The sequence below is a fragment of the Lepidothrix coronata genome, unplaced genomic scaffold (assembly GCF_001604755.1).
Source record: "Lepidothrix coronata isolate B3197 unplaced genomic scaffold, Lepidothrix_coronata-1.0 Scaffold31, whole genome shotgun sequence".
NCBI classification, from domain to species: domain Eukaryota; kingdom Metazoa; phylum Chordata; class Aves; order Passeriformes; family Pipridae; genus Lepidothrix; species Lepidothrix coronata.
The window spans coordinates 5,145,269-5,161,510 of NW_016690211.1; the positions used below are offsets into that span (position 1 = coordinate 5,145,269).

General features: G+C 37.7%; 1 protein-coding gene across 5 annotated transcripts in view; it reads right to left on the bottom strand.

The window, feature by feature from the left end:
- The window catches only part of ARL15 (ADP ribosylation factor like GTPase 15), a 223,438-nt gene that overhangs the window by 203,685 nt on the left and 3,511 nt on the right, over positions 1-16,242 (bottom strand). For 3 of the 5 annotated variants that reach the window (XM_017811128.1, XM_017811129.1, XM_017811131.1), the window contains exons 2-5: positions 10,344-10,352; positions 9,337-9,481; positions 8,386-8,468; positions 7,728-7,784 (exon numbers count right to left, since the gene is read on the bottom strand). The exons of 1 other annotated variant lie outside the window; for it this stretch is intronic. In XM_017811128.1, the coding sequence (XP_017666617.1) occupies positions 7,728-7,784; positions 8,386-8,468; positions 9,337-9,382 (186 nt within the window). In that variant the 5' untranslated portion in view covers positions 9,383-9,481; positions 10,344-10,352. The remainder of the gene's footprint in view (positions 1-7,727; positions 7,785-8,385; positions 8,469-9,336; positions 9,482-10,343; positions 10,353-16,242) is intronic. One more of the 5 variants, XM_017811130.1, reaches the window with a different exon arrangement.

A 16,242-nucleotide genomic window follows, 5' to 3' on the forward strand; every position in this document is an offset into this window, starting at 1 on the left:
GGCTCAGCACAACACACACTTAATACCTCAGTTTCTTTTATTGTGGTTTTCTTGCTCATTATTCAATAGTTCTAGAGCCTCATATTTTCATCAGCTCAGCACAGCTCATTCCCCAGCAGTTGTTTTTCAGAGGTTTTTTTTAGTTGTGTTTCCTTTTTTTTTTAACATACATTTTGACCTTTTTATTCATGGGTTGTTTGGATTTAGAATATCCTTTTATGACCCCTATATTATTCTTCCCTGTGAGGCTGAGGTCCAGTATTTGGGTCTCTCATGCTGCTGTAGCCATTCCTTTTTAATCTGGTATGTCAAGGTGTCTATTTCTACATTTGATCCTTTTTGGAGTCATCTTCAAAGTGATATGAGATGTCACAATGAAAAGCATTTTAGAACCATTGAAACCAAGAGTTACTTTCCTGTAACATCCCACAATATGATCCAAGCTACTCTTGTGATCCTCTCTCTTAGTAGATTCATTCATAAATTCAAGCAGAGAAAAAACCAACACACAGCTCTTATAAAGAGCAAGGCAAAAGCATCTGAAACACAAATCTTGATGTCAGTAACCAGAAGTCTTGAAGAGGACGTCAGAAGGGTTGAGTGAAATAAGGTAAGTCTAGCACTTTAACTGGTAATATTAAATACAGCTAAGAAATTGAAGATGCAACTTTGGGAAGCCTTAGAACAAACATTGCTGCAAGCGGAGGTACCAGAGGTTTGCCTACACTCACAGAGGCAATTGTGACAACACCAGAAACAGAATTTTAAAGTCTTGGTTACAACACCATGTGACAGCTGTACGTAGCCTCTGCTTTCCAGGACAAAAGACATGCTTGACATCACCTCTCATGTTGACCAATTCCTAAAAGTCTATTGCCCAGAACAGCATACTAACAACATGAAGTTACTTTAAAGTTACTTTTGAAATTTACATATGTATATTCATACACATTCAGACCAGTGGAACCACAGTACAAAATTATGACATCTATTAAACACTGTTGTTTTCTACTCTTAAACAACATAATACCCAGCAATATAAACCCAATAAAAATTCAATACAGTTTTGTACTATATAAATCCTTGCCAACAAAAATGAAGTGGCACTCAAAGGTGATGGAATATAAATAGTTTTATGATTTGTGTGCAATATAATCAAACTGATCAAAATATAAGCATTGCAGTAGAAAGCTGATCTAAAAGCACTATTTCCTTTAACAGTATCTAAAGGATGCTGTAGGACAGCCTTTCCAAAAGCATTTATGGCTTTAATTACACATGAACACAATCTCAAACTATTTTGAAGACAGCAGACTATAAAGAAGCTGTAGCAGCAAGGTATTTAGCAAACTAACTTCAACAACTGAGAAAACATTTTCAACTTTATGGTGAGAAGAAAAATTAAAAACACCAAGGCCAGACACATAGTAATAGAGAGAATTAGAAGTGTCTTTTCCCCCAAAAAAAGCTAAATCATAACAGATGAAATTTTGGGGCATTTGGTGCACTTCCTTTATTTATTTATTTTTCATCTATTATCCACTTGTATGATTTCTTCCCTTAAAAGATACCTATTCTTGAAATGCAGGATGTCTTCAGAAAACAAAGTTGAACTATTTACAGTAGCAATCATAATGGAAACATATCACCAATGTCCTCAGGACACAGTGCAAGCATGTTCACAGGAAAAAGCAATCTTCTATCAGTCTAAGGAAAACAGACAATTTTTGAGCTCACAGTATCAAAAGAAGTTTAAGATCTGCAGAATAAGTTTTTCCCACTTCTGCTGTAATATGACATCTTGTAAAAAACATAATTATTCTGTAAGAAATATAAGTTCTAATGCTCTCTGGTTTTCCAGCTGCTGTTCAAGGCAAATACAGACCAACAAGAAACACTTTACAATTCATACTCAAAAGCAACACCACTTTCGGGAAGAGTGTGACAAAAAACAGAACAATAAAAAAACTACAACTGCATGCAAAATACTACGAGTGGTATATATTACTGTTGCTTGCTATTTCCGTTTGGAAATCAACTGTTATATTCTTATTTAGACAATGGTACAAGATAGAGGATGTGATTGCATTCCTGCAGACAGCAGCATATGTAGTTCTTAGCATAATCACAGGGCACAATCTTTCATCATAACTTAGACTTGACCAGTCAGAGTCCAGAGATCCTTGCAAATTAACTTGCTTTTTTGCAAGCCTCATTGCTATACACAGTCTCTGGATTACACAATGTGAAAGAAAAAATTTACTTTCACAGGAGAGCCATTTCTAGTCTTTTCACCCTCTCTGTAATTAATATTATACAGCTAACTACTAGATTTGTACACTTGCCACTAATTCAACATGACCCCCTGCTATCTTTTCAAGTCCACAGTCTCAGGGCAGATGAGATTTCAAACAGATCATATTTTTCATAGGAGATTGTAAATACATTGCAAAGAAAAGACATTCAAAAATCTGACAATTTACATTTTAAACCTATTATTCATTTTAAATTATTTATTTTTTTAATAACTAAAGAAGCTACTTTGCAAACTGCACAAAAAAAGAGGATGCTCAGTAGAGACCATCAGAAAAATTCCATGCTCACGATGCCATCACCCCCTGCATCACTTGAGCCTAAAAAGAGTAGTTAATCTTTCATGTGAAACAGCCACTGAAGGCAAAACATGACATTTTGTCATGACATTACACAACAATTTTCTGGAAAGACAGCAGGATTAAGGATTAGGAATCCTGACTTCCAAAGGAAAGAAGCAAAACAGCACTTATGTACAGGATAAGTGACAACACAGCTTTGATAAATGCAAATTGAACAACAACTTGTCTGAACAGAAAAGACTGGAGACTTTTTGTAATGAGGATCTGGGCTTTTCCTCTTACCCTCCCTAAAGCTAATAGTCTGTGGAACAACACTGCTGCTTTCTAGAGCAGGAAGGGGCCACTGACAGCAGAGATAAATCAGAAGGAACACAACCCCTATTCATCAACTCCCTAGTCCAGGATGAAGCTCTATTCCAACCTGCAAGTTTGTCAAACAGACATTATGCAAAAATTAGCTGGCTGATTTGGCAAACCATACCTTCCACAGTTAAATCAATTACTAGTTGTCAGAGGTTCTCAAAGAGCTGTAAACACAGCGTACATCAAGTTAGTGGCTCAGAGAAGCAATGCTGTCGCAGCAGCATTGGTTGGACCAAGCTGCTGAGCTCTTTTCACAGATCAAATGAGCTCTGGCCACAAGGAGAAGCTGCTCAGTAATGTGAGTACAGTACATTATATCTAACATTCACATACACAGAGCAATACCTGCATCAGAACAGTCTTTCTCATGTTTTGGTTGGTAGCACTGCAAATCCCAACTAGCACGGTTCAAGCAGCTTGACTACAGATTTGCAACAAAAAATGGGCACAGCCTCACCCCCTGCAAGTCACTGCCAAGACTCTGGTGACAGCAAGCACCTCTTATTTTAGGGTGGAAGTTAAAAGCATTTACATCTTTCCAACAGTCTACCCACAGAACATCAGCAGTGGCTGTGAATGGGATTATACACATTTCCCAGAGGGTAGCACATAAAAGGATTTTTTTCCGGCTGCACTTTTGTGCCTTTGTTTTGCTGCTCAGGTCAAGAACATGACATGGGAAAGGGAGGAGTAGACAGGATATGCTATATGAGTTTTGTTATTACTTTAACTTAGCATTTTCCAATGGGAAACCATGTCAGGGAGGGGAAGCAGGAACAATCTCACAGGAAGCTTTCCATACTGTAAGTCACAGGCTGGCTCCACAGCCTTCCAAACATACTCCCATGATTACTTCCTATTCAATGGCTGCCTTTAGTTACTGCCTTGGTTTCTGTTCTCTTAAAAGCTTCCCCTCCACGACTTCATCAGTAAATGTTATTTCTGTTTTGTTCTAATGTCAGACAAATTCCTCAGCACAACAGCTGTTTCCAGTCAAACCATTTCAACATCAATTTATTATTATAAACAAAGGCAAATGTAAGTAAGTTCAATGTAAACCAGAAAACTAAAAGCACATTTGCATCATTTACTATACTTAACATATATAAACTACAGAAAGTACAGCTGTAAAAATGCATCATTTATTTCCACATCTCACTATGCAAATTCAAGGCAAGAGGTTACCAACACCAAAATATTGATTACTCATCATTTTCAGAAAGAAAATGCCAACATTGATGCAATGCTGCTACAGTGTGTCATTTTTGCCATACCCAGCATCTGAAAGAAGAAAGCTCTACAGAGGGCTTTTTGTTAAACAAAATTGTTTTTAAACAAAATTGTTTATCAAATGATGCTCCATTTTGAAACCAAGGAAAACTATTACTTTATAATTTCCTGAGACAGGAAAATGCTATTTTCCAGTATTTTTCCTTCTAATGTATAGCAGCAGAAGACCATGTTTCCACTAAGCCTCCTTAGGTATTTTTGCATGGTTCTCATCCCTGCAGAGGCTTCTGTCCTTGCTTTGCTATCCAAAACAGCAAGTAATGTGAAAATTATTTTTCATGTGTTCCTGAAGTCATATTTAAGGGCCAGACGCAGACACCCCTGTTCAAGCTTAAAATTATATGCAAACAGCTGAAAAGAAAGAAGTTTCAAAGCCTAATACAGAATATCAGAGAACCTTCCAGATAACATGTGTAGGCATACAATCATGCACACTGTTTCTGAGATGGATTCCTAAGTATCTATAAAGGTGGCAAATGTTCCATCATAAAAATTGTTTTTCAAGACAAAAAAATTCAGATCATTTTTCCTCTGAAGTTCATGTAGGTTGAATTTGCCATCATTATTTTACTGGGATTTTTACCTGGTCAAGAAAACTAAATCAGAAACAAAAAGGAAGTAAACTATAACATGAATGATAAGCTTAGTTACAATCTGCCATATGCTTACAATCTCCACAGCCAAGCAGATTCAAGAAGTAATTTATCTGCCTGTTCCCACACATCCAATTGACACATCTGATGCAGACACTAGTATAGTGGAAGAAGCAGAAACAGACACCTGAAAAACTGGTACTCCTGCCAGAAGCTACTAGCTGTGTGAAACATGCAGGAAATAGAGTTTATTTTCATTGGTTGAGTGATTTCTTAATCCTAAAAGTTTTCATTTGAGTTTCTGATAATGTTTTCCTTTAGGATACACATCTATGAGTTTCAGATCCTCACAAATATCTATACAGTTTTTATATTAACCACCTTTGCTTTTCTTCTATCGCCCTTCAAGGGTATACACTTCAAAGTAACCTACTTGGTTTATTCCCCCAAAATAGGCATTATATCTCCTGTACTCTTGCAAAGATGTATATTTTTCCTAGCTCAAGACTACAAAGTTTTGTCTTCTTAGTTATGGTAGTTGAAGGCATCACAGGCTCTTTTGCCATGGATAACTATATAAACCCTTCCATCTCATAACCATATATGCCATAAAAACAGGAAGCCTATTTAATGGTATAGTGCAGTTAAATTAATGGGTGCTTGAGAGTGTTACTGATAAGTAGATTGATAACGGACTAACAGTTGAGATGTCTGTAGTCCAAAGGACTGAGAGCCTTTGTAAGATACTTGCAGTACTGTACAATGAGGACATGCAGAACAGTAAGTGTCCAAGTAATACAGTAAAACTGAAAACATGGTGCTGCTAAGAACTGGAGTTCCAGAGACTCCTTAGAGTTTGCACAAAAATCAATCAACTAGCAAAAAGAAAATCTATTAAATCTGCAAAACAGCATGCAGCATAAAGAACACAACACAAGGAATTAATTAAAAGGGAAATATGAACTGGAGTTTTGTGTTTTGTTTCTTGACATCAGTATGGACCACAATACTTGCTAGCTGCCAGATGCTCACACACCTGAGCAACAAATCTAGCAGAGTTACAAGCACAAGCAGGGCATAGAACACAGGGAGGAACTATCAGGCTGCATTTCTGCATAGCTCACTTCAGCAGGCCTCTCTGCTTACTCTGATATCAAAGCTGTCCAAGCCCACTTCCCAGTTAGATCATCTGAAACTCCCCTTTCCAATGATAGGCATTCTCATATAAGCAAGTATTCTCTGCATCTAACACTTTCCTAAAGGAACTGTTTGAGCCTTCAAATGCACTTTTCATGGAACCCATGTGCTGCCTCTACAACTGTCGCCACAACAGTGCGTCTCCGGATACTCTGGAAGCCTACTCATCATCCTCCTTTCTGTCCTTTGTTAAGTACCAGCAGTCAATGAAATCAGTTTCTCTCAGCATTTTCATATGTGAAGGTAGTCCTTTTTATTTTTCAATTTAAAACAATTGACGAAATCAAGTATTTTGCTGCCCAAAAGTTCACAGTGAGATACCAGCTACACAACTATCACTATAACCGCAGCTACTAACTACCACTTAGCTGTGCACTGTGGTTTACAGACAACTTAATCTATTTTAAACTAACACTGAACCAATTATTGTCAGAGTATGTATTTTGCTGTACACTGTACCTTTGTACACCCAGATCTGCAATACACACACATTTATACTTGGACATTCCCTCAAATTAATTTGAGCAGCTTACTATAGCCTTCTAAAGAGCTGGCAGACAGTTTGTGTACCTTACAACCATGAAAACCTCATACTGAAACCCTCTCTGATCCTTCGTTTAAATTTCTCTTATCACACAGGATTTTTAGAAAGGAAGTGTTCCTAAGAAATTTAAATACCACAGGAAAATATACCTTTGATTTTGCAAGTAGTGCTTTCCTCCATGAGTATTTTGTCCATATTGCCCCAACCTGTTATTTTCTACCATTTAGAAACTAGACTTTCAAATGTTGAAAACACAACGCAGGCAAACGTCATGGGGAAAAAACCTCAAGCAGATATTAAGGCAACCAAATTCTGTGAACAAAAGCAAATGTTAAGCTTCGTGATTCTGTCCTCTAGTAAGACTTACTGATGGCATATATTGCTCATCACTTTTGTTCAAAACTCACCTACACTTCTGACTGTACATTCTAATCAAACATGAAGTGGCATGTGCCAGCCTGCATCCTGAAAAGTGTTAACAGAAGGAGCAGCACTCATGCTCCAAAACCTCCAGGATATGAAGCATGATCTGAGCAACACACTCTTCTACGTTTCTATGAAACACCCCACTCATCTAATTGTTCTCATCATTAATTGGAACAACTGGGAACAGTAAAAAAATAAGCATATTTGGGACGTATGCTTGAAGTAAACCTCATTTCTTAATATAATGTTTGGGAAGTTTAACTTCGCATTTGGAATATATTAAGGCTCTTCAGACAAAGCTTGCAATATGTGCATTTAGCTAACAAGTTTTAATATATGACATTACTCAAACATTTTAGATATTTAACAGCAAATGTACACAAACCCTTCAGCAATTACATTAGGCAAGAATTCTCAGCAACTGATGCACATGAATTCTATATTTTCTTATACCTTAAGATTATGGCTGAATTTTTCTTAACCTTTTTAAGTAAAGTGGAGAATACTTTTTTTATTCTGGTATTAGTAAATCTTTGACAGGACAAAAACACACTGTAGTCTCTTTCTGTAAATTAGTATGACAAATACCTTTTGCTATCTGCATTACTCAATTCCAATCCTAAAAAACTTAAGCAAATTCTTTTCACTCAAATGGCATTAACACTAACAACAAAATAGTTAGTTAAAACGTTGCCTTACCGTGTAAATGCCAATTCTACAAACAGCAAATGAGAGCTGGATACATTCAGACATAGTCTAAAGGAATTAAAATAAAGACATTACCAAGAATGCTATTTATTAAGAATTAATTTTCTTCCCATCTCTCCCCTCTCCCCTGAAGGAAACACCTTATCCTTCTTCTGCAGGGTTGTATTAAACAACCCAAGAAAAATGCTATATAAATTCAGATTATGCAGATACTTACTACCTTTCATACAGAAGCAGCTGCCAACAGCATTACACCTCACTAATTCAGTATTTCATTATAGGCCACAAACTACCTAATGATCCCCAAAAGGCCTGAACACATTAACAATTTGCATGTAAGCTTTCAGTCTCATTTATTTTTATCTACTCTGGTTTAAAAACCACCTACAAGAGACATTTTAATGGAGTGCTTTTTGGCTTCTTAGTAGACTATAAAGAGCATCTGTGTTTAAGTGTTACAGTTCTCTCTCTGTACCATCACTGAAACTTTCTTCTTCTATATACCAAAATAATGCGTATAATTTAATGTTCCCACATTTCTGAAGTCTTACTCTTAATTTTCTGATATTGTCATGTTCAAAACAGAACTCTTAAATATTTTATTTCATCTCTTCTTACAGCTGTGAATAATCATATTAAAAGTTTTTACCCTCAACTCGCTCATCTGTTGTGATGACACAATTCTATGTCTTCTGCAGTCACCCAGAGAGGCTGAGGACGGACTATGAATTTCTGACGAAACAGATAAAAAACGCCTTCTTTAATTAGCATAAAGAAGCCCGGAAATAAATGCGACTCTCCAACACCAAAATAAAAACTACTATATGTTGCCATTTTTGCAATATGATCACGTATAACAAACCAGGCTTACAATGATTTATTCAGAAGAGCAATTGAGGAATTACTTTAAATCAGCTATTTGAGAAGTCACTGTAGGGAAAACTTAAAGCAATCAACTGGAACATTTTTACTACTTAACAAGTTCACACATCATCTGCAGGTATTTTAAGATAAAGTGCTGGATGCTACAGACTTCAAACAGTATCAGTCAAAACATTTCTTTTCAGTCTCTGCTTTCTAACTTCTCCCCCTCCAAAAAACAAAACACAAAAAACCCCCTGCAATTGAAATACCCATTTAATTAGAAGTGTGATATAAAAAAGAGATCTTATTAATTATAATAGAAAATAGAAAATATGTAATTATAATAGAAAAATGTGTAGCAACATTTTTCTTTTGCTGTAACCGTTTAATCTAAATTTTGAACACACGCTATTTCACTGAACTGTCTAAAAGCTTCTGACTTTCACTGAAAGCCAAAAAGCACAGTACAAAAGACCTGAACTTCAACAACATGGTTGATTTTTTTTTTTCTTACTGGAAGCAATCTAGCATATTATTACTGAAAAGGAAATGCTGATTCAAAGCACCATTTCAATTGCAAGGAATTTTTTTTTTTCAGTTTTAAGAACAAACAGCCAAGTCTATGTGCCCCAAGTTTCTCCCAGAAAAAAAATAAAATCCCAAGAAATAGGCACTGACTCTGAGAAATCCTATGTTACACAAAGTGGTGGGGTGGGATTATAAACCATACCATTACCTCTTCTGACAGTATTTGCAGACCCTGTTCCAAAGGTTCCAGGCATGGATGACTTCCCCAAGCAATTTAGTCCAGTGCTTCATTATCCTCTCTGCTAGAAAGTTTTCTAATGTTTAACCTGAGTCTGCTGCAATTGAAGCCCATACTTAAACATAGGGTGATACATAGAGTGATTTATATTTTCAGTATCGTGACATATTTTATGCTGATGGCAGACACAACTTTAAGTAAACGATTATTTCTGCTTGCAAGAAAAGTAAACATGCAGCAGCAGCAAACCATTACAATTTCTCAATGTATACAGTTTGCTTTTATTCTAGATTAGCACAGCATTACAAATTGTTTTCCTTCTTTTATTTTTGTTCAGTACTTTCAGGCTATACATTAGCGGGAGAACTAAGCTGCAGTTCAAATTCCCCATCGGGTGCCTGCAGATCCTTTCTTCAGTAGAATAAAGCAAGATACACCTGTGTTACCTCACTCATCTGTCATTGGGTTTGCTACTGACAACATTCTGAAACCACAACACTATAATAAGGCATGAATTCTAAAATTATCTCCCCATCCTACTGTCACATAAAGTACCAATGAATGTTTCCCCTATGCATTTCCCAAAGAAAAAAAATCAAAGTAATCCCTTCTTCAAGCCTCCAAGATAATACTTATCAACTACAGTCTATGTTAAAAAGGGTCATTAATCCCAGCGCTTAATTTCTCTTATATTCACCTATCCTTACCTCCAAAAATTTACATCCCCTCCCCAATACTATTTCAGTTTAATCTCTGAAAAAGTGAAAGTGATTTGACATAATTAGAAGTTTAGTGATACTATCCTACAGACTATCATCTGACCACTGAATTACAATATATGTGATAATCTGTTGCTACAATGAGGAGTTTATTCTTGATACTTGTAATCTTTCATTACTTTGGTTTTACAACTCATTTGGGACCATACAACTGGGCAACAAAACAGTTGTTGGAGAATTTGCATTTAATTTACTTACAGTTTACTGCTGCTTTCGGAAAGGATTTTACATGGTAAGCATGAAAATAAAAGAAAAAAAAGTAAAAATATACCTACAAATACTACAAAAGAAAGAAAGATATCTTATTTGATACAATTCTACAAAAACTAATTCTTCATAGAAGTGAAATCATATGTCCAAAGTGAAAAACGGAGTCATCAGGTCAAATATGTCAAACATGCCAATACCCACCCTTCTCCTTAGGCAAAGAGTCATCTTACAAACATTAAGTAAATTTCTCCCACCGGAATCTAAACTCATGGCTAACTTTCATATTCACCCAAGACTGTTATTTTAATCATACCATTTAAAAACGTGGCTGGACATAATGACTTAGAAAGATGTCCTGCCTGCAGCTGTGCAACCTTTCATTCACAACAAGCATTTGTTCTGTCCATTTTTTCAAGCATTCAGCTATCAGTCCAAATATCAGTCAAATATTTTCAGTATTCAACGTTTAAAACAAGAAAAAAAAAATCTCATACAGCTCTGCCACAGGCACATGTTATTAGTCTGCAATTGCACAAAGCCATTGTTTTAATTAATGTTTATTCCCTCAGTAAATACAAAATTAAATCCCTAGTCATAATATTTACAAGAGACCACATTTTTTAAAAGATTAATTCGAGCATGTTCTGCAACTGATGACTTCAAAGCTGCAAGCACCGACTTGAAAGCACTAGCCCCAATAACCTTGGTGGGCAAAAGGGGGAGGGGATCCCAATCAGCTCCTCAGAAAAGATACAAAAGGCTAAACACTTGGCAGAACCGCAGGAGGTGGTAGCTTCAATTCTGCCAACCAACAGAAATGCTCACCTCGACCTCAACTTGCTGTGCCATAATCCTAAATAAATCACAGCACTTAGTATAGCTCCAAAACCACAAAACCAGAAAGCAACATGAGAAAAGCAAAATGTTAGGAGGTTTTTTTCAGGCAATATGTTTCTTTAGTAAAGCAAAGATCAAGAAGCCCTTCTGCTCATTTATAAAGAAGTGATACAATCCAGTAATCACTTGGAATTACTGGATCTTCCAGGCAAAAGCTTTTCCACCTCCATTCTTATCTGCATCTTTTTGCATAAAATTGCAAAAATTACCAACACAAGTGTATAAATATGCAGGTTTTAAGGCACCTATATGTAAGGAGCCTGAAACAAATTCTCAGTGTTTATGTGCTTTAAAGAACAAAGGGGGTACCCAAAAGCACATACAACTATGCTACAGTAAAGGTAGAAGGAACTTTGACCAGAACTGCTTTTTGCTAAGCTTGCGTACTGAACTCCAACTAGTAACTCCAAGGCTTCTCTTTCTGCACAAGATGTCACAGCCCTCTAGCACATTCCATTAATAACGTTTCTAATTTAAACCCCCCAAATAGTTTTTTTATACAGTTCTCAAGGATAAAAGACACACAAAATAATTTCATATTCTCTTTTAATGCTTGTCTTAGTTCAGCAGGAGACAAATGTTTGCTAAGGAGGGCGTGTTAGAAGAAAAAAAAAAAAAAAGGGAACCAAACTCCTCCCTCTAAGTTATTACAACTTCGAAATTAAGCAGCTTCAGGTGAGAGGTGTGGAAAAAGAAAATAACAGCTCTTTATTAACATACATACATATATATATATTTATATATATATATATACATACATACATATATATATATATGTCGGGGCCGTCCGCGGGCTGCTCCCGCCAGTTCCACAACTGGTCACAGCCACGTGAGCCATGGCGGCTCCACCGCCAGCCCTGAAGGGGGTTTTCCCGCCAGTCCCAGGGCTATGGGCACGGTCCTCGGTAACACCTCGGGGCTCCACAGCTCAGGAAATAACTGCCCGCAGTGGTGGGCGGTGGAAGGGTCAGGCAGCTGCCGCAGGAAGATTCTCTGACCCGCAGAACCGGCACAGGGCGCAGCCTGAGGCAGACACCTCGCCCTGAGAGGTCGGCAGGTGCTGTGAGGGCCGGCAAAGGACTGGGGCCGCTCCCTGTCTGCTGTCCGAGGCAGGGAGAAGGTTTCTCGTCGAGGGGGGGGGGGGGGGGGGGAATCAAACAGGAGAACAAGAAGGTGGCTGCCGGTTCTGTCGGGCGGCAGGCAGGAAAACCCACAAACAAAAGGCCGGTGTGCTGCCGACCGGTTTTAAAAGGAACTCTCCCCTCTGCCCAGCTGCCCACCCCCCCCCACCTCAGAAAAGAGAGCAGGGGGACATCGTAGGTGCACACTATCCAGTAATTGATACTGGGGGGAAAAAAATTCCAGTATCTCTTTTCAAACCTATAACAATGCTGAATAATTAGATTTCTAAAATACCAGCCTTCCTGTACATAATCATTAGAAAAATAAATCTTAGTTGAGAGACTAGAAGAAACCTGATGCTGATGGAAAAGTAATGATATGTGAACAGGAAATAGGACAGGATCCAAGAAATCTCTTGTCATCATAAAAAGTAATGAGGTGGATGCACCAGAGAACAATGCTCTCCCCTCTTCTAGGCAATATTCTCAGTACAACAGTTTTCCATGACTGTTTCCAGGACTGCAGTGGCTCAGACAGTGAAAGATGCAGATTAGCCAGGACAAAATTAATAGCTGCAAGAACAGCATAGATATTTCTCAAGAATGCCGGACCTTTTCTCCAGTCTTGCTGAAACACAAAATTATACAAGTTTCTAGGCAAGAATAAAGCACTGAGAAGAGATCACTCACTGCAGAGTGCATCATCACTCTACAAAGACTGTCAATTCAGTTTCAGGTTCACTCAGTGTGGTGGGCCTTACATATGAAGTAATAAATTCATTAGGACACAAATGTTGGAAGGCTGATAACCTCTGCTCATATGTCAAGGCAGCACCTCCAAGAAGAAGGAAATCCATTAGCTACGTGCCCCTGGAGCAGATTAAGTATCTTCATAAATCCCTCTAAACTACAAAGTCTCACCTCCTGTGCAGTCAATGCAATTCTGCTTACACTGGGGAGAGCTCCTGGACACCATCCAGAATATCTCAATTTTTAACTGCAGTTTCCTGTTCTAGCTGTCCCCTCAGTGAGGAGGGATGGAAGTCTTTAGCTCACATCAAAGCATTTGGGACACACAGGGAATCCTATCTTATGGACCTACCATCAGGTTCCAGCAATCACAACTTCAGGATCTCCACTAGCCTACGATCACATTTAATACCTACCCACAATTGATCTGTCTTTGAAGACACTGTACAAATTACTGATCAACTCATCTTGACCACTGTAACTTTACTGAGATGTAATGTGAGACACAGAATTCAACCAAACTCATATGAAAATGCAGTTCCTGGATTATAACTGTCAGTGAGTTCTTCTATTGGTAAAAATTTACTTATTGCCTAGTGCGCAGGCTCGAAGGGTTAATGACCTTTCCCAAATCTTCGCTCGCGAAGACTGGCCATTATTATCATTATTGCCTAGTTACCCTCTCTCTATGATTTCAAAGACTTCTATAATACAGCCTCCTCACACCAGCCAGCTGTCTCTTCTTCAGACCGAAGGGCTGTAACTATATAAACCTTGCTTGTCTGGAAGCAATTGCTTTCTTTTAATTACTGTTTCATCCTTCGTATCTTCTTTAGTTTTTCAATTCTTTTCTTGAGATGATGCAACCAGAAATGTAGCATTTAAGCCAAGAGCAAACTTTACATTTAAAGCACTGTAAAAATGAGACGTTTCCCTCTTTTTCTTAATACTCTAAGCTTGTTGACAGATCTCTGGGTTGAAGTTACATTTTAAAGAAGAATCCTCATTCCATTTCCTGAGCGCTGATGGTATTTTAGGGCCTATCCATGCACCCATACTGTCATGTGACTTGTACTATAAAGATACACAACTTTGCATTTATCAACACTCAATTTAATCTGCCATTTTACTACAAATACTACCAAAAAAGAGGTACTATGATTTTTTTCCTGGGTTCAATATGCACTATTAATATTTGTGCCTGCATCAGCCCACCCAAAGGATATGAAATGTATACTACTAAACACAAACATTAAATTCCCTCATAATCTCTGCATTCTCTTCCTCCTCTTATTCACTGCCAGAGCTGTGCTACTAATGCTCGTTTATGAAACTTATACTGGCAGATTAAAAAGTTACTACTTCATTTTTAATTGCTTCAAAGTTTTTCATCTCTAATAGAGGCAAAAATCATATAAAGGAAAACTAGGCAGTAGTTGCTGTAAAAGCTAATAAAATGTAGAAAACAGATGTTTCTTCCATACAAAAGCTCCAAATCACAATAACAAAAAAAAAAATCTGCAAACTTACTTCCCCCGTATCAACAGTTCCTACTGGCTCTTGGATGCCATCTTGTTTCCTCAGACTCTGCAATGTCAGAAGCTAATGTGGGTCCTGCAAAAAATTTTTCTTCTATTGCTCCACCAAAACATACACCAAAGCATTGTACAAAGATTCATGTTCTTCCTACTGTTTGTCCTTATTGGTGACAAGGCCCTAGGGCAGGACTGTATCTAACATAGGAGAATTTGTCATCTACATTTCCTGCTTTATGTCTCTTCCTCAGACAGAAGGAAGTTACTTACACATTTGTTGGCAATTAGTATAGTCACCTCACCAGGTTGCCAGTGAGACAAAAGGTAAGTTCTGTACTCTGAAGGGCTCCAGCATGTGACCTAGACATCTCTTATTCAATTGAAAATACCCTATTTATGTCCAGAGGGACTTTTATACAGTTGGACAGCTTGCACTTCAGAAAGTTTTGCTGCACACACAGTGAAAAACAGCAAAACAACATACTTCAGAGCATTATGAGCCAAAACACAAACAAACAAGATTTAAATACAAAAAACATTCAGAACAAAAAAAACTTTTTTGTTTTCCTTCTTATGGCTTTACAGCTGTATGGGCCCACAGTTGTGTTTTTAAATTAAACTAAAAATGCTTCTTTTATTAATGGAAAGCTAATAGCCTCACATAATCACAAACTTCAGAACTCAGTTTAAGAAAATAAACACCACAAGCTGGCAGTATTAAAAAACATGAGCTGATGATACTGACGACAAGCCAAAAATGGTAATCAGCATGTGGTATTAGGAGGAATATTCTGTCCTTACTAAATGCAGATTTTTGTACTTACTAAAAGCTTGCATTTCTAACCTTTTGTGAAATTCATCACCACATTGCCTCAAGCTTGGAGGTCTTGGAGGTCTGACTGAAGTATTCAGGAGCAGCACTCTGCAGAGCAACACAGTGTGGTGGTGCATAGCAAGAGCCAGTGTTGAAGACTAAGTATTCATACTTCAGACACTTGTTCTGACCCAGCCCTGTGGACTGAAAATTCATTAGCAAAGTACATCTTCCAGTCTAGTTGTTTGAAAAAATATCAAGTTCATGTCATCTGTGCTCACTCTGCAATGCAAACCTATGACAATAAGTAGAGATGACTACAGTTCACAAACACCAATACAGTTGCATGCACCCTGTACACTAGTTGATCTTACAGCTGTTACTTTCTTTCCTACATTCAGCTATATTTTTTATTTTAAAAGAACTGTCAGACCCCTTATCACCTTCCCAAACTGAAAGATAACAAGATGAAAGCCCTTGTGTTCTACAGAGGGTGTAAATTTTCAAGGATGTTACAGCTGATAGATGAGTCAGACAGCCCAAGTAATACTTATGTGACAAAAGAAAAAATTCATATGAGAGGGGTGTTTAGCATAAACAGTAAGGGCAAGGCTACATAGACCTTTGCTGCTTATGTTGTAGGTAGGTAGGTATGGCCAGTCTTCGCGAGCGAAGATTTGGGAAAGGTCATAAACCCTTCGAGCCTGCGCAGTGGATTTTTTAGGTGAGACCCAGTGTGCGCTGAACTGAGCCCCCCCTTTAATCCTGAG